The 22,803-nt window shown below is 42.7% G+C and overlaps 1 protein-coding gene across 4 annotated transcripts in view; it reads right to left on the reverse strand.

Moving 5' to 3' along the window:
• LOC115205850 (leucine-rich repeat and calponin homology domain-containing protein 3) overlaps positions 1 to 22,803 on the reverse strand; it is a 79,535-nt gene that overhangs the window by 56,384 nt on the left and 348 nt on the right. For all 4 annotated transcript variants that reach the window (XM_029772230.1, XM_029772228.1, XM_029772227.1 and 1 more), the window contains exons 2-6: positions 7,964 to 8,108; positions 3,845 to 3,971; positions 3,536 to 3,641; positions 1,836 to 1,972; positions 1,536 to 1,645 (exon numbers count right to left, since the gene is read on the reverse strand). In XM_029772230.1, coding sequence (XP_029628090.1) covers positions 1,536 to 1,645; positions 1,836 to 1,972; positions 3,536 to 3,641; positions 3,845 to 3,971; positions 7,964 to 8,108 — 625 coding nt within the window. The remainder of the gene's footprint in view (positions 1 to 1,535; positions 1,646 to 1,835; positions 1,973 to 3,535; positions 3,642 to 3,844; positions 3,972 to 7,963; positions 8,109 to 22,803) is intronic.

Genomic DNA, 22,803 nt, shown 5'->3' on the forward strand with positions numbered 1-22,803 from the left:
TACAGAAGATAAGACCAACTTTAAGACCAAGACCTGGGTCAAAACACAATGTCAAATGCATTCAAACACTTGAGCTGTGACTGATTTCTTATTTAAGACCTGCATAAAACACATCAATAAACAATTACACTACACATATCTACAGTATACACATCAATTACACAATACGAAAAGCAAACAAAACACAAGCATATGAAACAAAGCAATTTATAGTGAGTTGAAGTACAACGGAATAGTGTCACAAGTGTAAACGCCAAGCTAAATGAAGGAAGAACTTGACCCAGGTACGGTGTGTGTCTAGGAGGAGTAATTATGTCTCTCTGTAATAGTATGGGGACAGGGCCTGCATCTATATGTGAGGAAGGGTGTGTGTCTAGGAGGAGTGGATATGTCTCTCTGTAATAGTATGGGGACAGGGCCTGCATCTATATGTGAGGAAGGGTGTGTGTCTAGGAGGAGTGGATATGTCTCTCTGTAATAGTATGGGGACAGGGCCTGCATCTATATGTGAGGAAGGGTGTGTGTCTAGGAGGAGTGGATATGTCTCTCTGTAATAGTATGGGGACAGGGCCTGCATCTATATGTGAGGAAGGGTGTGTGTCTAGGAGGAGTGGATATGTCTCTCTGTAATAGTATGGGGACAGGGCCTGCATCTATATGTGAGGAAGGGTGTGTGTCTAGGAGGAGTGGATATGTGTCTCTGTAATAGTATGGGGACAGGGCCTGCATCTATATGTGATGAAGGGTGTGTGTATGCGTGGGAATAGTATGCTAACTGTATTATGTGACTGTTAGGAGGAAAGATATGTAAAACTGTATGAGAGTGGCAATACAGGTCTGGATTAATAAAAACGTGTGAGTTGCGTGGTAAGCCTACCTGTAGAAAACCGTAGTAAAAAGCTTTGCAACAGAAAATGATTTGCAAGGAAATTGAGAGTTTCTTATTGGACAAATTCAGGTTGGGCCATCCCTGTTTTGACCTGTTTGGTTTCTAGTAAACACACAACTGGGATCCAATGAGGATGTTTTGTTTTGTACATCTGGGTGTGAGCAAGGTTGTTATGGTACATCCCATTCTCAACTCAATGGATGAACTCCCTTATTCAGCTGCGCTCCCTCGTAAATTCCACCAAACCTTTCCCTCTTTCTACCTTTTGTTTTTACCACTCCCTCTATATCTCAATTTCAATCTCTCCTCCCCAAACTCTGGACAGTGTCTAGTAGAGTACCTTTGAACATTTACAGAGGGCTCAGAGAGCAAGAGAGATTGTAGAGCAGAATAATAAATAAATAAATAAACACACACACACACACACACACACACACACACACACACACACACACACACACATATATAATATTGTTATAGATACAAGCAGAGATGTCGACAGAGAAAGACAGGAGCAGGGAGATGCAGAGGAAAGAGTGCCCCCTCGTTCTGCCTCCCTCCAGCTGCTCCTCTGCACACAGCTGCTTCCAGGGATGGTCTCCACATTATTAATAGCAGTGGAAGTGTGTGTATGCGTGTGTCTCACCAGGATCCGAAGGCAAGGGGTCTCCTGTCGTAGTCTGGGAGCTCAGGTGTAGTCTTGCTGGCCTCATTGTTCAGATACTTAAATATATGGATCATCCCCTTTATACAAATCTGGGAATGACAGAGAAAGAAACCCATGATAGTTAAACTGTTCCTTCTATTGTCTAAGATATATTAACACATTTGTGTGGTGCAGGTCATAATTCCATAATCAGGCTGAGAGTTTAAGTGTTTACTAGTCACTGACTAGGAGCAAAAGGTGTATTTATATAGTGGTGAATGTATAGTTAGTGTGTGTTACCTGTGCAGGTGGGTTCTGTAGTGGGTTGTTGTCCAGCACGATGCTCTGTAGGTGACGCAGGTTGCGGTAACACACAGGGATGGATGTCACCTTGTTACAAGAAAAGTCCAGACGCACCAGTGGCAACGCAGCCAGCTCTGTATGGACATAGGACACAGCTTAACTATAACCCCTTATAGTTGATGTCATCGCCCCGCAAAAATCTAATTAGCAAAATAAAACATCTGTCTGTTTAAGCTAGAGATGTGTTTTTTTGCACAGCCAACTTCAGTCTGTAGTGTCTGTACAGTTTGTGCTACACACTAATATGACCCCTCTAATGAAAGGTGTTTTGCTCTAGGATGCCCACAACTCGTCTGAAGGTAGCCCGGTACCAAGTTGTGCTACACACTAATATGACCCCTCTACAGGGGGCCAGTACGGGGAGGGGAAAAAAAATTATGCATTCACTACTGTAAGTCGCTCTGGATAAGAGCGTCTGGTAAATGACTAAAATGTAATGTAAATGTAATGAAAGATGTTTTGTTCTAGGATGCCCACAACTCGTCTGAAGGTAGCCTGGTACCAGGTTGTGCTACACACTAATATGACCCCTCTAATGAAAGGTGTTTTGTTTTAGGATGCCCACAACTAGTCTGAAGGTAGCCCAGTACCAGTTTAAGAAAATGTATGGAAGTATAAACTGAGTATACCAAACATTAGGAACTCCTTCCTAATATTGAGTTGCACCTCCACTTTTGCCCTCAGAACAGCCTCAATTCATCAGGGCCTGGACTCTGCAGGGTGTTGAAAGCATTCCACAGGGATGCTGGCCCATGTTGACTCCAATGCTTCACACAGTTGTGTCAAGTTGGCTGGATGTCCTTTGGGTGGTGAACCATTCTTGATACACACTGGAAACTGTAGAGTGTAAAAAACCCAACAGAGTTGCAGTTCTTGGCACAAACCGGAGCCCCTGGCCCCTACTACCATACCCTGTTCAAAGGCACAAAAATATTTTGTCTTGCCCATTCATCCTCTGAAAGGCACACATACAAAATCCATGTCTCAATTGTCTCAAGGCTTAAAAATAATTTTTACCTGTCTCCCCTCCATCGACACTGATTGAAGTGGATTTAACAAGTGACATCAATAAGGGATCATAGCTTTCACCTGGATTCACCTGGTCAGTCTATGTCATGGACAGAGCAGATGTCCTTAATGTTTTCTACACTCAGTGTATCTGGATGTAGTTTAGTGCCAAAAAAAGGATTCTTAAGGATTAAACAGTGTGTGTGTGTTGACCTGAGTGGACACGACGTCAGGCCAGGTGGTTGAGTGTGTGTTGACCAGAGTGGACACGACGTCAGGCCAGGTGGTTGAGTGTGTGTTGACCAGAGTGGACACGACGTCAGGCCAGGTGGTTGAGTGTGTGTTGACCAGAGTGGACACGACGTCAGGCCAGGTGGTTGAGTGTGTGTGTTTATTGTATTATTTTTTATTTAACCTTTATTTAACTAGGCAAGTCAGTTAAGAACAAATTCTTATTTTCAATGACGGCCTAGGAACAGTGGCAGAACGACAGATTTTTACCTTGTCAGCTCAGGGATTTGATCTTGCAAACTTTTGGTTACTATTCCAACGCTCTAACCACAAGGCTACCTGCCGCCCGTGTGTGTGTGTGTGTGTGTGTGTGTGTGTGTGTGTGTGTGTGTGTTGACCTGGGGGCAAGCGGGCCAGGTGGTTGCGGCGGATGTTGAGGTCTCGCAGAGAGTCCAGTCGACCAACCTGAGGTGGCAGTGTCTGGATCTCATTACAACTCACGTCCTGGAGAGAGGGATGAGGAGAGAGCAGGAGAGGAAAAGGATGGCCTGGTTAAACGGTAATCAAACCACAACATAAAGACTACCAATAAGGGGAAAAAAACGGGCAATTCAACATGGTGGTTTTGACACTGGAAAACAACACACGGCCAGATACCCACAGCCAATTAAGCCGTGTGTGTGTGTGTGTGTGTGTACTGGCCTGACCAGTTCTGTGAGCTGTCGTAGTTGGCCGAGCTCTTCGGGAAGGGAGACCAGCTTGTTGTTACAAGCGATCAGGACCTTCAACGGCAGACTGCACACCGGACTGGGCAGGGTCGACAACTGATTCCGACTGGAATCCGGATTAAAGAGAAAGAAAGACAGGAGAGAGAAAATTGAAGTGGTGTTTTTGACTAAAGCCTTGGTAAATTCAGGTCTCCATTAAAATTCAAATAATTGTGATGGTGGATGTTTTATATGTGTGTCCTGGCAAGACGGTGAATGTTACTGAATATTATCAAAACAAAGGAAGTCACTCTGTTCAACAATTTTCTCGACATTCTATTGCCACTGTCTGGGAAACAGGTTACTGTTACAGACCAAAAAGTATCTCGTCTCAATCCTGTTTATCTGATATGGTGTGACTTTTCTCTATGTCCAAAACAGATCAGCACTTTAATCTGATGAATGAACATGGGTGTCATCCCAAATGGCACCCTATTCCCTATTTAGTGCACTACTTTTGACCAGGGCCGATAGGGGTCAAATGTAGTGTATTATATAAGGAATAGGAGGCCTTTTGGATGTAGAGCATCTGTTTTAGGCATCACACATTTCTACATGGGTGAACGTAGTATGCATGCATGGGCCGTCTTTCTATGGTTTGAGTTGTCAAATTTGTAAATAGATATGTACATCTGTATATACTCTACTGTGTGTGTGTACCACCATATGTTCAAGTATGTGAGGGCCGGTGTGTGTGTGTGTGTGTGTGTGTGTGTGTGTGTGTGTGTGTGTGTGTGTGTGTGTGTCTCAGTCAAAGGTAGAAAAAAAGTACTCACACATACTTGAGTAAAAGTAAAAGCTATACATCAAATTCCTTATATTAAGCAAACTAGACAGCACAATTTTCTAGTTTTTTTATTTTTATTTACGGACAGACGGGCACACTAACAATTTAGACACAGTATTTGTGTTAGATCAGAGGCAGTAGGGATGACAACCTGTTATATTACTAGGCGCATGAATTGGACCATATTGCTGTCCTGCCTGAGCATTCGAAATGCAGCTAGTACTTTTGGGTGTCAGGGAAAATGTATGCGAGTAAAAAGTACATATTTTAGAATGTACAGATACTACTTAGAGGCAATATGTAACTTTTTGGGCGACCCAACCAAATGCAAATAGAAATGTTATATCTTTACCATTCTCATTGAAAGCAAGTCTAAGATGCGGTAGATCTGTTCTATGTGCGCTATTTCTATGCATCCTGTTCTTAAGTTTAGCTTTTGCGTCTTTTACTTTCTGTTTTGTACACCCGCTTCAAACATCTGAAACAATATTTTTGGTTATGGAAAATGTACAGTATTTTCACAGTGGTTTAGATGGTACAATGATACTCCACACCTGGGTTCATCAAGTAGGTTTGGCCTAATTTTTTCTGAGCTAATAGTCGGCGGGCCAGAACATCATTAGCATATATTATTAGCACAATTAATAGGCCTACACTACAAATTAAACTTAACATCTGATTAGTACATAATAAAATTAATGACAATCATTTCTGTCTAATTATACACTCATAAAATCACCAATGTCTCTATTCAATTGTAATTTGTCTATTTCGTTGTGCATCGATTGTTGGGGAAAAACTGGTCTACTGTAGGCTACACTACTTTAACGTCAACATTCGTTCAGAATAATTACCTTGCTAGCACAGCCATCAGACTGTTAAACAGCCATCACTAGCACAGAGGGACTGCTGCCTATATACAGACTTGAAATCATTGGCCACTTTAATAAATGGAACACTAGTCACTTTAATAATGCCACTAAGAATGTTTACATATCTTGAATTATTAATTTCATATGTATATACTGTATTCTATACTATCTATTGCATCTTAGCCTATCCTTCTGTAAAATTGCTCATCCACATATGTATACATTCTCATTCCATTCCTTTACTTAGATGTGTGTGTATTAGGTAGTTGTTGTGAAACTGTTAGATATTTCTTCGTAGATATTACTGCACTGTCGGAACTAGAAGCACAAGCATTTCACTACACTCGCAATAACATCTGCTAACCATGTGTACGTGACCAATAACATTTGATTTGGAAGAGAAAATGGTCACTCAAAAAGTATCAAAAAGGTAGATAATAAAAATGTAAGTTTCAGGGAAGAATGGACAGAAAAATGCATTCATTTTACCATCTTTCTCCAATGCCAAGCCAGCGTGTCTTATTTGCAAAGGAAATGTTGCTGTTTGCAAAGAATTCAATCTCAGACATTTTTATGAATCTAAGCATGGTCCTTTCAAAGTGGTCTTCCCGCACTAGACAGAGGCCCGACGCAGAAACATTTAAGTGTTAACTGCAAGCTACAAACACAGCAGCAGAATCCTCCGTTGCCTGACCAAACAACAGAAGGTCACAAGTGCCTTCCTAAAAGCGTCCTGGGTTCTAACCAAAAACAACATGCCCTTCACAGACGCGGAGGTATTTAAAAAGTGCATAGTGACAGTTTGAGGAATTGGCTAACCACAAGTCTATGGACAGCATAATTGCGCCTGTCAAACAGATGCCCGTCTGTGTCAACTGCCGTCCTCCGCGTCCATGCACAGGCGGATGATGTGCATAGGATTGTTTTGGAGGGGCTCAGTCAGGCTGAGCATTTTTCCCTGGCTATTGATCAGAGTACTAACAACACCAATGTACTAACAACACACACACACACACACACACACACACATATATAGTGGGCAGACACAGGGGCCTGGTCAACAGGCTGAAGGAAATCACCCCCCAAATGAATGTGAATGACTTGCACTGTCTCATCCATCAGAGTGTGCTGTGAGCCAGACTAAACCGGGAGCTAAAAGATATGATGGATAAAGTCATGCGCATAATCAACTTTGTCAGGGAGACATCAGGCACCCAACATAGTATTTTTCACAAGCTTGTGACAGAATCATAGGACACCCACAATCTCCTGCTTCACAACGACGTGCACTGGCTGAGTAAAGGAAAAGCGCTGGAGCGGCTCTGTGAGATGCATGACCAGGTTGTGGATTTTCTCAGAAAAAGCTAAATGAGAAGAACAGTTGACCACCTCTGTATTCTGCATTTTTGGCAATTCAAACTGAGCATATTAAACGTCGAAACAAATCAGCGATGATCTCCGGAGTGCCAAGTCCGTGTGCGCATTTCGGGTGGCATGCTCAGACAAATACAGCACAATAAAGAAACTTGCATTTTATGTGCTCACAATGTTTGGATTGACTTACACCTGCGAGTCCTCCTTTCCCTCTATGAACGCAATATAGACTCACGACAGGAACCGGCTTTCACGTAAGTCAATCAAGGACTGCTTGCATATTAAAATCGCATCCATCTCACCCGACATCCACAAGATCGTGTCGTAAATTCAGTGGCCTATATGACGGTAGTTAATAAATACTAACATTTTTGTGAGTGCTTATACAGGGCAATTAAGGTCTCAAGCTGACAGTATTTTCTGTTCTGTCTTTACAGGAGCAGGCTATCCTGACATTCTTTAAATTATTGTAGGATGCTACATTTTTGGCCAGTTGCTATTATGAGTAGGTCACCTAATAAAAAAAAAATAAAACACTTCTATTAGGCCATTTTCTTTTCTTGTGAACGTTTCTGTTAAGCCTCATAACTGTCTGAGGTTGGCTAAGTTATTTATATAGGCCAACAATCTGAGAAAATAGACTCCAATTAAGCCCTCTTGTTGTTTGTAAAGTCAAATGAAGATTATTGTTGAAATGAATTGCTCGACTGGTGTTTTTCTCCATCTGTTGCTGTGCAACACTTGCATAACAAGTTAGCTATATTTTCAGCACCAGGCGCCGTTCACCTATTGATTGCAGCTTTACGTTTCAGCACAAAATGGTATGCTGCCTGCTTTATTACTTGACTGTCTGCATTCTCTCTTCTCATGAATGAAGTGTAAATGTAACTTTTGCATTATTTAGGGATATTGTATTTGGGAAACTCTGCTCCACACTATAGTAGCATATTTTGTCATAAACTGAAATTATTTCTGCATAGTGCAACTAAGTAGCTTACACCACTGGTGTGTGTGCATGCCCGTTACCTTATGTTCAGGTAGGTGAGGGCCTGGAGATTGAGAAGACTCTCAGGAAGCGAGCGCAGGCAGTTCTGGTAGAGCTGCAGGTGTTCCAAAGAGACAAACATACACACCTCCAAGGGCAGCTCTGGCAGACGGTTACGGGACAGGTCTAAACAAGGGGAGAGAGACGTAGATGTCATGCCACAGTTTATTTCATTCATTTATTTTACCCTTTATTTGACCACGTGTGTTGTTTTGTGTTCAAACCTTTAGGTGTCCTCGCTTTGGGGCAGTTTGACAGACATTTTCTATTGCGACCCTTATTTTACCAAGTTGGTTGAGAACACATTCAAAATTTACAGCCATCTTGGGGGCCGGCAAGGATGGCTTCTGGCCAGGATGGCAAGAAAGGCTGTGTTGGGGATGTAGCCAGGGTTGTATTCACTAGGTACCAAATGGAAGAAAGCATACTGAAACAGAGTGATTACTTGAACTAATGAATAAAACCCAGGACATCAGGGCCCAACCCAACTCCTACGACATTTGCCAAGGGATATGTAAGAACATTGGTTGTATTCTCAACTGAAGGACGGCACCATTTACAGGGCAGTAACCCCAGTGACTGTCTTGGGGAAACCCTACACAGCGCCTACATTTTTACCATGTGTTCTGTAGCCCTAAATGGTCCCTAATGAATCGTTTTTTCCCCTCAACAACCTATACACAAAAATATATATAAATATAAATAATAACATTTACGTAAGTATTCAGACCCTTTACTCAGTACTTTGTTGAAGCACCTTTGGCAGCGATTACAGCATCGAGTCTTGGATACGACGCTACAAGCTTGGCAAACCTGTATTTGGGGAGTTTCTCAGGTTGAATGGGGAGCGTCGATGCACAGCTATTTTCAATTCTCTCCAGAGATGTTCAATCTGGTTCAAGTCTGGGCTCTGGCTGGGCCCATCAAGGACATTAAGAAACTTGTCCCTAAACCACTCCTGTGTTGTCTTGGCTCTGTGCTTACGGTCGTTGTCCTGTTGGAAGGTGAACCTTCACCCCAGTTTGAGGTCCTGAGTGTCTGGAGCAGGTTTTCATCATGGATCGCTCTATACATTGCTCTGATCATCTTTCCCTCGATCCTGACTAGTCTCCCAGTCCCTGCCACTGAAAAACGTCCCCACAAGATGACGCTGCCACCACCTTTCACCTTAGTGATGGTGCCAGGTTTCCTCCAGACATGACGCTTGGTATTCAGACTAAAGAGTTCAATCTTGGTTTCATCAGAGCAGAGAATCTTGTTTCTCATGGTCTGAGAGTCCTTTAGGTGCCTTTCGGCAAACTCAAAGCGGGCTGTCATGTGCCTTTTACTGAGGAGTGGCTTCCGTCTGGCCACTCTACCATAAAGGCCTGATTGGTGGAGTGCTGCAGAGATGGTTGTCCTTCTGGAAGGTCCTCCCATCTCCACAGAGGAACTCAGGAGCGCTGTCAGAGTGACCATCAGGTTCTTGGTAACCTCCCTGACCAAAGCCCTTCACCGATTGCTCAGTTTGGCGAGGCGGCCAGCTCTAGGAAGAGTCTTGGTGGTTCCAAACTTCTTACATTTAAAAATTATAGAGGCCACTGTGTTCTTGGGGACCTACAATGCGGCAGACATTATTTGGTACCCTTTCCTAGATCTGTGCCTCAACACAATCCTGTCTCGGAGCTCTACGGACAATTCCTTTGACCTCATGGCTTGGTTTTTGCTCTGACATGCACTGTCAACTGTGGGACCTTATATAGACTAGAGATCGGACGGTGGCCGATTAATTAGGGCCGATTTTAAGTTTTCATAACAAATCTGTAAACAGCATTTTTTGACACCGATTATGGCCGATTACATTGCATTCCACGAGGAAACTGCGTGGCAGGCTGACCACCTGTTACGCGAGTGCAGCAAGGAGCCAAGGTAAGTTGCTAGCTAGCATTAAACTTATCTTATAAAAAACAATCAATCAATCTTAACATAACCCCCCCTCCTCCCTCTCTGCGGATGACTTTGTCAACCATTTTGAAAAGAAGGTCGACGACATCCGATCCTCGTTTGTTAAGTCAAACGACACCGCTGGTCCTGCTCACACTACCCTATGCTTTGACCTCTTTCTCCCCTCTCTCTCCAGATTAAATCTTGCGTCTTGTGACGGCCGGCCGCCCAACAACCTGCCCGCTTGACCCTATCCCCTCCTCTCTTCTCCAGACCATTTCCGGAGACCTTCTCCCTTACCTGACCCCGCTCATCAACTCATCCTTGACCGCTGGCTACGTCCCTTCCGTCTTCAAGAGAGCGAGAGTTGCACCCCTTCTCAAAAAACCTACACTCGATCCCCCCGATGTCAACAACTACAGACCAGTATCCCTTCTTTCTTTTCTCTCCAAAACTCTTGAACGTGCCGTCCTTGGCCAGCTCTCCTGCTATCTCACTCAGAATGACCTTCTCGATCCAAATCAGTCAGGTTTCAAGGCTGGTCATTCAACTGAGACTGCTCTTCTCTGTGTCACGGAGGCTCTCCGCACTGCTAAAGCTAACTCTCTCTCCTCTGCCCTCATCCTTCTAGACCTATCTGCTGCCTTTGATACTGTGAACCATCAGATCCTCCTCTCCACCCTCTCCGAGTTGGGTATCTTCGGCGCTGCTCACTCTTGGATTGCGTCCTACCTGACAGGTCGCTCCTACCAGGTGGCGTGGCGAGAATCCGTCTCTGCACCACGTGCTCTCACCACTGGTGTCCCCCAGGTCTCAGTTCTAGGCCCTCTCCTATTCTCGCTATACACCACGTCACTTGGCTCTGTCATATCCTCACATGGTCTCTCCTATCATTGCTACGCAGACGACACACAATTAATCTTCTCTTTTCCCCCTTCTGATAACCAGGTGGCGAATCGCATCTCTGCATGTCTGGCAGACATATCCGTGTGGATGACGGATCACCACCTCAAGCTGAACCTCGGCAAGACGGAGCTGCTCTTCCTCCCGGGGAAGGACTGCCCTTTCCATGATCTCGCCATCGCGGTTGACAACTCCATTGTGTCCTCCTCCCAGAGTGCTAAGAGCCTCGGCGTGACCCTGGACAACACCCTGTCGTTCTCCGCTAACATCAAGGCGGTGACCCGATCCTGTAGGTTCATGCTATACAACATTCGCAGAGTACGACCCTGCCTTACACAGGAAGCAGCGCAGGTCCTAATCCAGGCACTTGTCATGTCCCGTCTGGATTACTGCAACTCCCTGTTGGCGGGGCTCCCTGCCTGTGCCATTAAACCCCTACAACTCATCCAGAACGCCGCAGCCCGTCTGGTGTTCAACCTTTCCAGGTTCTCTCACGTCACCCCGCTCCTCCGCACACTCCACTGGCTTCCAGTTGAAGCTCGCATCTGCTACAAGACCATGGTGCTTGCCTACGGAGCTGTGAGGGGAACGGCACCTCTGTACCTTCAGGCTCTGATCAGGCCATACACCCAAACAAGGGCACTGCGTTCATCCAACTCTGGCCTGCTGGCCCCCCTACCTCTGTGGAAGCACAGTTCCCGCTCAGCCCAGTCAAAACTGTTCGCTGCTCTGGCACCCCAATGGTGGAACAAGCTCCCTCACGACGCCAGGACAGCGGAGTCAATCACCACCTTCCATAGACACCTGAAACCCCACCTCTTTAAGGAATACCTGAGATAGGATATAGTTATCCTTCTAACCCCCCCCCCCCCAAAAAAGATAGATGCACTATTGTAAAGTGGTTGTTCCACTGGATATCTTGAGGTGAATGCACCAATTTGTAAGTCGCTCTGGATAAGAGCGTCTGCTAAATGACGTAAATGTTATCTACACATGGTTGATGATATTACTAGGTTAACTAGCTTGTCCTGTGTTGCATATAATCAATGCAGTGCCTGTTAATTTATCATCAAATCACAGCCTACTTTGCCAAACGGGGGATGATATAACAAAAGCACCTTCGCAATCGTTGCACGAATGTACCTAACTATCAACATCAATGCCTTTCTTAAAATCAATACACAGAAGTATATTTGAAACTTTCAAAGTTCTTGAAATGTTCAACATTGATTGACCTTCATGTCTTAAAGTAATGGACTGTCGTTTCTCTTTGCTTATTTGAGCTGTTCTTGCCATAATATGGACTTGGTCTTTTACCAAATAGGGCTAACTTCTGTATACCACCCCTACCATGTCACAACACAACTGATTGACACAAACACATTAAGGGGGGGTGGTCTTCCTGGGGCATACATTTATTTAACAAAAAAAAAAATTGCATATAGGGGAAACACACTGTTATTGTGTCCACTTTACCATATTTTCATGCAGTTTATAAAAAAAACAGTTCCAAGAATTGGCTTGCATCTAGTTACTAGCTTAGCCAACAGAGTGGAACTGTAGGGGGTAGGCCAGCTAGTGTTTGGCGATTGGGGGTGGGAAATAGGGAATGGCGATTTTGCTATCTCATTCCCAAGCGCATGCCTTTATTTTCTCAACTGCTAATCGTGAAGTAATGCTGTGATAAGTTCTCCAGCATTCACCTCTAGTTCTCATCTACAGCAGTAGTCCTTAGTTATTTGAATAAACCACTCATTCTGAAAAGGTGTTCTAGTCGGTGTGTAAATTAGAGTAGGCCTGTTAGACAGGACCATTACCATCACACACACCCATGACGTCTGAAAATAGCCACCAAGCTGACATAGATAAAGGGACATTCTTCTCCCTCCAGTCGTATCAAAGGGCTCTGTATCTTCTTGTGCTTGTCTAAATAATAAATGCCGAATGAGCCTAATAATAGCATGATACTACATAGCTAAATAATCAGGCCCCCTTGGATTGCCGGTGTGTGTACGGTTCTAAAGTGCAACAGATATTTTGCTGTGTGACCAGGACTTTCATTTTAGGAGCACATTGCGCCAAGGAAAGAAATATCCCAGATAATAATTGTTGTAATGATAAGGCTTCACTGTACCGTTGATTCGTTAGCGTCATTACTACCTATCACCAGCACAACATTTTTATCTTCCTATAGTGGATTGCCGGGAACGCATTTTACATTCATAAACCATGTTCTGGGCAATTTTGAAACTACTCGCGCATCGTTAAAACTAGTATGGGCTATGTGGGATTATACACCATTTTAAAGATAAGATTCTCCTTAACCTGTTGGGGATAGGGGGCAGTATTTGCACGGCCGGATAAAAAACGTACCAGATTTAAACTGGTTACTACTCTTGCCCAGAAACGAGAATATGCATATAATTAGTAGATTTGGATAGAAAACACTGAAGTTTCTAAAACTGTTTGAATGGTGTCTGTGAGTATAACAGAACTCATATGGCAGGCCAAAACCTGAGAAGATTCCATACAGGAAGTGCCCTGTCTGACAATTTGTTCTCCTTCTGTGGTATCTCTATCGAAAATACAGCATCTCTGCTGTAATGTGACATTTCTCAGAAGGCGCGAGAAAGTGTAATGGGGTGTCTGCAGTCTCTGGGCTAAGCACAGGAGCTCTGTTTGTGAGTGGTCAGGCTGAGAACAGTGACACTGGAGATGCACGTTAACCTCTCTAGGGTAGGTGGCACCAAATCGTCCCACCTACGTAACAGCCAGTTGAATCCTGTGGCGCGATATTCAAATACCTTAGAAATGCTATTACTTCAATTTCTCAAACATATTACTATTTTACAGCATTTTAAAGACAAGATTCTCGTTAATCTAAACACACTGTCCGATTTCAAAAAGGCTTTACAACGAAAGCAAAACATTAGATTGTCAGCAGAGTACCCAGACAGAAATAATCAGACACCCATTTTTCAAGCTAGCATATAATGTCACAAAAACCCAGAAGCCAGCTAAATGCAGCACTAACCTTTGATGATCTTCATCAGATGACACACCTAGGACATTATGTTATGCAATACATGCATGTTTTGTTCAATCAAGTTCATATTTATATCAAAAACCAGCTTTTTACATTAGCATGTGACGTTCAGAACGAGCATACCCACCCGCAAAATTCCAGGGAGTTTACTAAATTACTCACGATAAACGTTCACAAAAAGCATAACAATTATTTTAAGAATCATAGATACAGAACTCCTCTATGCACTCGATATGTCCGATATTAAAATAGCTTTTTGGTGAAAGCACATTTTGCAATATTCTAAGTAGATAGCCCGGCATCACAGGGCTAGCTATTTAGACACCCAGCAAGTTTAGCCTTCACCAAACTCCGATTAACTATTAGAAAAGTTTGATTACCTTTGGTGTTCTTCGTCAGAATGCACTCCCAGGACTTCTACTTCAATAACAAATGTTGGTTTGGTCCCAAATAATCCATAGTTATGTTCCAACAGCGGCGTTTTGTTCGTGCGTTCAAGACACTATCCCAATGGTAAATAAGGGTCAAGCGCACGGCGCATTTCGTGACAAAAGATTTCTAAATATTTCATTACCGTACTTCGAAGCATGTCAACCGCTGTTTAAAATAAATTTTTATGCCATTTTTCTCGTAAAAAAGCGATTTCCCACTGGAAATGTGATACAGTAAATTAAATCGGTCTGTATACAGTTGTTGGAAAAATTACTTGTGTCATGCACACAGTAGATGTCCTAACCGACTTGCCAAAACTATAGTTTGTTAACAAGAAATTTGTGGAGTGGTTGAAAAACGAGTTAATGACTAAGTGTATGTAAACTACCGACTTCAACTGCATGTAAAAAAGTTCCTACATAAAGCCAACAAATAAACATTGCAGCCTGCAGGTAGAACATTTCCTGATCAAAATAAATATCCTATGAATCAGTCTACTCATGGCATATCTGCAACAAACTTGAAACATTTTATCAACTGTGTTCAGCTGAAGCCTGTGCTAGCAAACTTGCAACAGTTTATAAAATATTATGGGCCCTCAGTCTCATGAGCTCGGGACAGTCACAGCTGTAGGCTATTTGTGCAAGAGATAACAAGTAAATCGGGTATTTTATGAAGTTTCCACTGTATCAGAGTATTACATTTTTCCCTTTCATGCCGAGTGGTTATCGAAAGGGAGAGCTGGAAATATTTTTGAAATACATTGAAGAACTACTGTCATTCTCAATGGATGTAAAAACAGACTTTGTTTACTTGCTGTTTGAGGTGAAACATTGTTTTGAGAAGCGCCACAGCTCATTAGTGGTGGTGACACAAATAATCAGACATCCCCAAATGGGAACATTTATAGGCCTACATTTGCGTGCAGGACAGGTAGCCTAGGCCTACTTCGATATGCGTAATCAGGTGCACGTCCTGACTCATCATTGACAGGAGCGCTCCAAACAAAAGACACTGAATCAATTGACAAAACTCATAAATGTAATAAAATAACCAAAACTTGTACAATATAGGTTTGTAAGCTCTGCAAACAACGCGTTAACTCCGACAATAAGAAGGGGAAACGACTGTAATAACAACAAAACTAACAGAAATTACCATAACCAAAACAAACATTGCTGATTAGAAATTATGGGAATTAACAGTAAATGTAGGCTACTAATAGAAACATGCAGTGGTGGTTCCAGGTTCCCAAACATTTTATAGACCTGTACCCCTTCAAACACAACCTCCAGCTGCGTACCCCCTCTAGCACCAGGGTGAGCGCAATCTTAAATGTTGTTTTTTGCCATGATTGTAAGCCTGCCACACATACCCTATACGATACATTTATTAAATATAAGAACGAGTGTGAGTTGTCGTCACAACCCGGCTCGTGGGAAGTGACAAAGAGCTATTATAGGACCAGGGCACAAATAATATAATAAATCATTTTGCTATTTATTTAACCATCTTACATATACAACCTTATTTGTTCATCGAAAATGGTGAATAACTCACAGGTTAATGAGGAGGATGTGCTTGAAAAGATGCACATAACTCTGCAATGTTGGGTTGTGCTTATATAGTTTTCATTCTAGTGAGGGCCGAGAATCCACTCTCACATAGGTACGTGGTTGCCAAGGGCATCAGTATCATAACAGCGCGATTCGCCAAGGCAGGATACTCTGAGCGCAGCCCAATCCAAAAATCTGGCAGTGGCTTCTTATTAAATTCAATTTTCACAGAACCCCTTGTTGCAATACCGATGAGGCTCTCTTGTTCAGATATCAGTAAGTGGACTGGAGGCAGGGGATGAAATGGATAACGAATCCAGTTTGTGTCATCCGTTTCGGAAAGTACCTGCGTAATTGCGCGCCCAACTCACTCAGGTGCTTTGCTATATCACATTTGACATTGTCCGTAAGCTTGAGTTCATTTGCACACAAAAAAAAAATCATACAGTGATGGAAAGACCTTTGTGTTGTCCTTGTTAATGCAGAGAGAAGAGTTCCAACTTCTTAATCATAGTCTCAATTTTGTCCCGAACATAGAAACTGAAGATCTCATACAACGCTGTATACTACTTTTATTGGCCAGTCTGAGATAAGCTTTTTCTTTGCAACTCTGCCTAGAAGGCCAGCATCCCGGAGTCGCCTCTTCACTGTTGACGTTGAGACTGGTGTTTTGTGGGTACTATTCGCATCCTCATGTTTCAGAGGACGCATGACTCAAACTTTGACTTTCCTGAGCCCGTTGGGGAGTTGCAGCGATGAGACAAGATCGTAATTGGATGACAAAATTGGGTAGACGAAGGGGTTAAAACATTTTTTTTTTAAATGTACTCTTAAAAATTACCAAAAACATATATTATTATAATTAGTTGGGATTTCAGTAAAAGCAATTGGTTTTCTACCCAAAGTTACAAAGAAAATGTTGTGATCCATTTAAGAAACAAGAGACCAGCAAAATTCATAAAAAGGGTGTGGTGGTAGTAGTAGGAACAGCAGCATCTAGTGTGCAAAACTTGGCACTTTCACACTAACTTATGGTAAAGAATGCAAGTGTCTTCAATGGCTAATTTCTCTGAACAGGGGGGAAATAACCATCACCAGATTCACAGGGAATACATTACATTAGGTTGTCAGACAGAGAACTAATATTGTATACTGGTTGTTGGGGTGGGATGTGTGTGGAGGGCCTGTAGGTGGCTATTTATCATTTTATTCGATTCCTCATGTCCAATTCATTATTAGGGAGAATTATGGTCAAAATCGTGTTATGGTACAAATCGGATGTTAGGTACTATATTTATTGACGACATAAATCCTATAAATTAAAAAATGGCCAATTTGGGTGCAATCAATTAGCTTAATTTCTCAGAGATCAAATTATATTTCAACAAAATAATGTTTCAGGAATGGTAATCTTATCGGTTTCTAACTCCAGAAAATGTTAAAACAATCTGAGATGGTGTGTGTCTAAATCCTCTTCCTTGTGCTTTTTGAGGTGGAATGACTCATATACAGAAATGGATAGCCAAACTATAACAGAAGATCAATGTCAAAGCATTAACTATTAGTCTTAGGTAAATTCCCCATTCCCCAAGTGTTTTGTTTTCCTATAAAATTGTTGCTGTGCGTGTGGGTTTTTGCTGTATGGGGCTCAACTGCTTGCAGCTGTGAGAGTGCTGCCAGGCCGGCCAAACAAGTTAGCTCTGTTGTTGTTTGGCCCAGCATTGATGGGATTACTCAATCTCTTCATGTGACAAACAGGAGGAAGAGGTATCGTAACACAACACTGGTCCTGTCAGTCTTCCTCTCCCTGCCCTATCATCATCATCCTCCTCCTCCCAAGCATCACACTTCCACTAAGAGAGCCATCAGTTATTCTTCTATAGGTCCCTGCTCGGGAGAAAAGAATGGCCCTTGCCTACCAAACATCTCTTTACTCTTCATCAGCAGAAGAGAAACAATTTAACTTAGAGGTCACTTCTGCCCATCCAGACAATCGATATTGACCCAGATACATTCCAACACACACTCAGTGTGAGACTGTGTGTGTTAGTTGTGCACGGGTCACACGCCCGCAATTGCTAATAACCTATTAGCAACAGCCTGACTATAAGTAAAAATCTGAGGCCTGCACACAACCCTAACCGGCTAATACAGAGAATGCACTGTAGGCTACAGTCAGCAGTGGCAAAAAAAAATTTGAACAGGGGTGCCAGATTTTTGTTAGTCCACTTGGCTGTAATATATACTGAACAAAAATATGAAACAACATGTAAAGTGCTGGTCCCATCTTTCATGAGTTGAAATAAAAGACCCCAGAAATGTTCCATATGCGCAAAAAGCTTTATTTCTTTCAAATTCTGTGCACAAATGTGTTTACATCTCTGTTAGTGAGCATTTATTTATCCTTTGTCAAAACAATCCATCCACCTGACAGGTGTGGTATATCAAGAAGCTGATTAAACAGCATGCTCATTACACAGGTGCACCTTGTGCAGGGGGCAATAAAAGGCAACTGCAAAATGTGCAGTTTGTCACACATCTCAAGTTGAGGGAGCGTGCAATTGGCATGCTGACTGCAGGAATGTCCACCAGAGCTGTTGCCATATAATTTCATGTTCATTTTTGTACCATATTGCGCAGTACATCCAGCCGACCGGACCTCCACATCTGGCTTCTTCACCTGCGGGATCGTCAAAAGGGGAAGGAGAAGGGTGGGGGTACACAGGAGTATCTGTTGGTCTGGCTCCCAAGTGGATGGGCCTACAGTGCATTCTGTGAGTTTTCATACCCCTAACCCTTTTTCAAATAAAATCAAATTGTATTTGTCACATAGATGTTATTGCGGATGTAGCAAAACGCTTGAGATTCTCTCTCTAACAGTGCAGTAATATCTAACTATTTCACAACACACACAAATCTAAAGTAAAGAAATGGAATTATGAATATATAAATATTTGGGCAAGCAATGTCAGAGCGTCATATACTAAGATACAGTAGAACAGGATATAATACAGTATATACACATACGAGATGATTAACGAAAAATATGTAAATATTAAAGTGACAAGTGTTCCATTATTAGTGGCCAGTAATTTCAAGTCTATGTATATGGGCAGCAGCCTCTAATGTGCTAGTGACGGCTATTTAACAGTCTGATGGCCTTGAGATTGAAAAACAGCTTCTGTCTCTCGGTCCCAGCTTTGATGCACCTGTACTGACCTCACCTTCTGGATGATAGCGAGGTGAACAGGCAGTGGCTCGGTTAGTTGTTGTCCTTTTCCACATTTTGTTACAGCCACATTATCAAACAGATTAATAAATATATATAATCCTCAATCTACACACAATACCCCATAGTTAAAGTTAAAATGTTTTTAAAAGTTTTTTGCAAATGTATTACAAATAAAAAACAGAAATCGCTTATTTACATAAGTATTCAGACCCTTTGATATGAGACTCGAAATTGAGCTCAGGTGCATACCGTTTCCATTGATCATCCTTGAGATGTTTCTACAACTTGATTGGAGTCCACCTGTGGTAATTTCAATTGATTGGACATGATTTGGAAAGGCACACACCTGTCTATATTAAGGTCCCACAGTTGACAGTGCATGTCAGAGCAAAAACCAAGCCATGAGGTCGAAGGAATTGTCCGTAGAGTTCCGAGACAGGATTGTGTCGAGGCACAGATCTAGGGAAGTGTACCAAAAAATGTCTGCCACATTGAAGGTCCCCAAGAACACAGTGGCCTCCATCATTCTTAAATGGAAAAAGCTTGGAACCACCAAGACTCTTCCTAGAGCTGGCCACCTGGCCAAACTGAGTAACAGGGGGAGAAGGGCCTTGGTCAGGGAGGTGACCAAGAACCTGATGGTCACTCTGACTGAGCTCCAGAGTTCCTCTATGGAGATGAGAGAACCATCCAGAAGGGCAACCACCTCTGCAGCACTCCACCAATCAGGCCGTTATGGTAGAGTGCCCAGACAGAAGCCACTCCTCAGTAAAAGGCACATGATTGTTTTCTCTTTAGGTTACTCAACCCAGCCGCCACACACCTGCCCTTCATCCACACAATATTTAAAGTGGAACTGACATTTTAACTACTTTGCAGATATGAAAACAGACAATCAGTCAAAAATATCAAATTCCCAGTTTATGCTCCAAAACCAACTTCACAAATGATATTTGACTCAACAGTCCATGACGTACACTAAGGCATTATTGGCAGAAAAGATGGATGCAGTTCAATGCATGAATAATATAATTCACCAATACATTTCTGGGTAGTCCAAAAAAATATTGCTATCAGGCTGTAAATCACAGCTGGCCTGGTACATAGGCTAGTGTATCTATTTATGTAGCAAGCTAAAAACATGGGCCCTAATGCTCGCTACATAGCAGCTAGCTATCGAGCAAGGAGGATGTTATGTCATTGGACGAGTGAGGGAGTGACTGACTTTTTCCCCTCATATCATTTTTCAGTGGCTATCCACAGTTAGAGATGCTGCAGGTGTCATTTGGTTAGCTAGCAAGAACTTCACCGACTGTTATCCAGTTAGCTAGCATATCTCGTTGTTTTGCAAATTTACGAATGCATAACACCCGCTGAATATGACCGGTGTCAATAAAGTAGGCAAAAAAAGTAAGTCACGAATGCTCTAGATAACATGTAAACAGCCTAACCAACTCTCCTAGTGCGAGTAAGACGGTCAATGAGGTGTTCTCTCATTTGTGTCAGGAAAAAGCTTGCAAGCTAGCCAAGTTTAGCCAGTTAGCTTGGGTGCTAGGTTGATACAGGCATGGATTGGCAGGCCAGCTGCAGAAGGACGAGTAGGATACAATTCCCCAATGTTTACCAGTGCAATTTTAATGGCCAACTAACTTAAAAAGTTTGAGAGGGTTTATCTAATGGTCCTTCATTAGATTTTAGCACATCTTGCTCTGGCTAGCATTAGTTGTTGATCTTGATGATGTGCATAACTCAGGGAGATATAGCCTGCCTTTTCATGGTTGTTTCATCAATAGGACTGTACAGTTCCCAAACGGAAGAGGACTCCGGTGGTATTTACAGAAATCCATTCAGGTGTATTCTGTGGCTTTTGGAGAATGCGTTCTAATGATCTAAAGCCACGCTGTTGCAACTGCCTGTAAACACACAGTCCAGTTCAAAGTGAATGATGGCAGGCCCTACTGCCTGTAAACACACAGTCCAGTTCAAAGTGAATGATGACAGGCCCTACTGCCTGTAAACACACAGTCCAGTTCAAAGTGAATGATGACAGGCCCTACTGCCTGTAAACACACAGTCCAGTTCAAAGTGAATGATGACAGGCCCTACTGCCTGTAAACACACAGTCCAGTTCAAAGTGAATGATGGCAGGCCCTACTGCCTGTAAACACATAGTCCAGTTCAAAGTGAATGATGGCAGGCCTTTGTGGCAACTGGCTTGTTTGCATAAAGGCCTAGTGTAGCTCTGATTGGCTATGGCGCACCGGTCTGCGTAGACTCCGCTCCTGTACGAGATAAAATCAAATAAAAACATCTTATCTACTGCAGTGTCTATAAATTGTCAAAACGCACAGCAGCATTTACACTCTATAATGCTATATAGAATTTTCACAAATGCCTTAGTACATGTAATTCCCAAATATTCTAAGAATTTATGAAAATGTAAAAATGGCCATATCTAAGTGTTTGCTTGTCAGAATTTGTATGTTTGTTTTTTTTAAGTTGTCATATTCTTCCGGGGGTGTATATGAACAGATTTTAATAAGATTTCATGTTGCTTAATGACCCTAAACCCGCATGCCCTGCGGATATAACTGCGGGGGGAATTAGGGTTAGGAGTCAACCCGCAATAGCCCGCGAGTGGTAGGGGTCAGTGTGAGGGTCCAGGGCCAAAAAAACTCATAAGAGGTTAATTCCTGCATTCAATAGGCCTATAGGATACTGAGAAGAAACGTGACATTGGTGAAAGAAGGGGGAAACTATAGAAGACAGAAGTACTGTTAAGGCATGAGCCATCCAAACTATACGTGTGTGTTTAGTGGCCGTTTGTGACCGTCTGGAGCAGGGTTCAGGAAAGTGCCACATGGTGTCAAAGCCCAACCCCCCCAGGCAGCCACAATCCCTCAACATCTGCACTGACTGTCCACCGCACATAAGCAGTGACGACGGTGCAGCGCACCATGTCTTAAAATGAGCATCACATCACAAACAAAAATAATTCCCCTTACAGTATTCCCTCCCGCATTTTCAGAGCCACAAGTTAACCACAAAAACAGGTAATGGTGACAACACTGGTTCTTGATTCGAATATGTACACATTCAATAAGCGTCCCGATCTGTCAGTTCTCGCGCAACGTATTATAACGTTGTGAGTGTCTGGGAATGTATTTGCAGCAGACACATGTAAAATGTTATAACTAGCTAGTTACATCCCTATGAAAATATGAACTGACGAACGTTGGGCGTAGCTAGATAGCGATCAGCCAAATAAACGTTGCGTTCAAGCTAGTCAGTTAACTATAACCTCATACGTTAGCTAACGCTACAAATAAACAGGAACATTGTCACATAGCGCCATATTAAATAAGTTAGCTAGTTGAGCGATCATTTTCTCACTTCCCAAACCAAATAGTTAGCTAACTGTAACTAAATTAGCTAGTTAGTTTGCTAGTAGCCAAAACAACGTCGTTCATCACAAAACGTAATTATCGTTCAGTCACACCCGTGTTTACTTTCTCTGGAAAAGTCTGGACGCTCGCTAGCTGGCTAACCTTAGTTCGCTTGCTAATGTTGGCCAGGCAGTGACCTGACGTTAGCTAGCAGGCTCACTTGGTACTCCAAGTCAAAACAAGTTTCTTTTTCGAGCTCGTGGCTGGCTAGCTAGCTACCCACCCACCGTTAAGGTGTATTTTTGGGTTTGTTCCATGCAATTGTATTATCAACATTTTAAAG

The sequence above is a fragment of the Salmo trutta genome, chromosome 13 (genome assembly GCF_901001165.1).
Source record: "Salmo trutta chromosome 13, fSalTru1.1, whole genome shotgun sequence".
Classification (NCBI taxonomy): Eukaryota; Metazoa; Chordata; class Actinopteri; order Salmoniformes; family Salmonidae; genus Salmo; species Salmo trutta.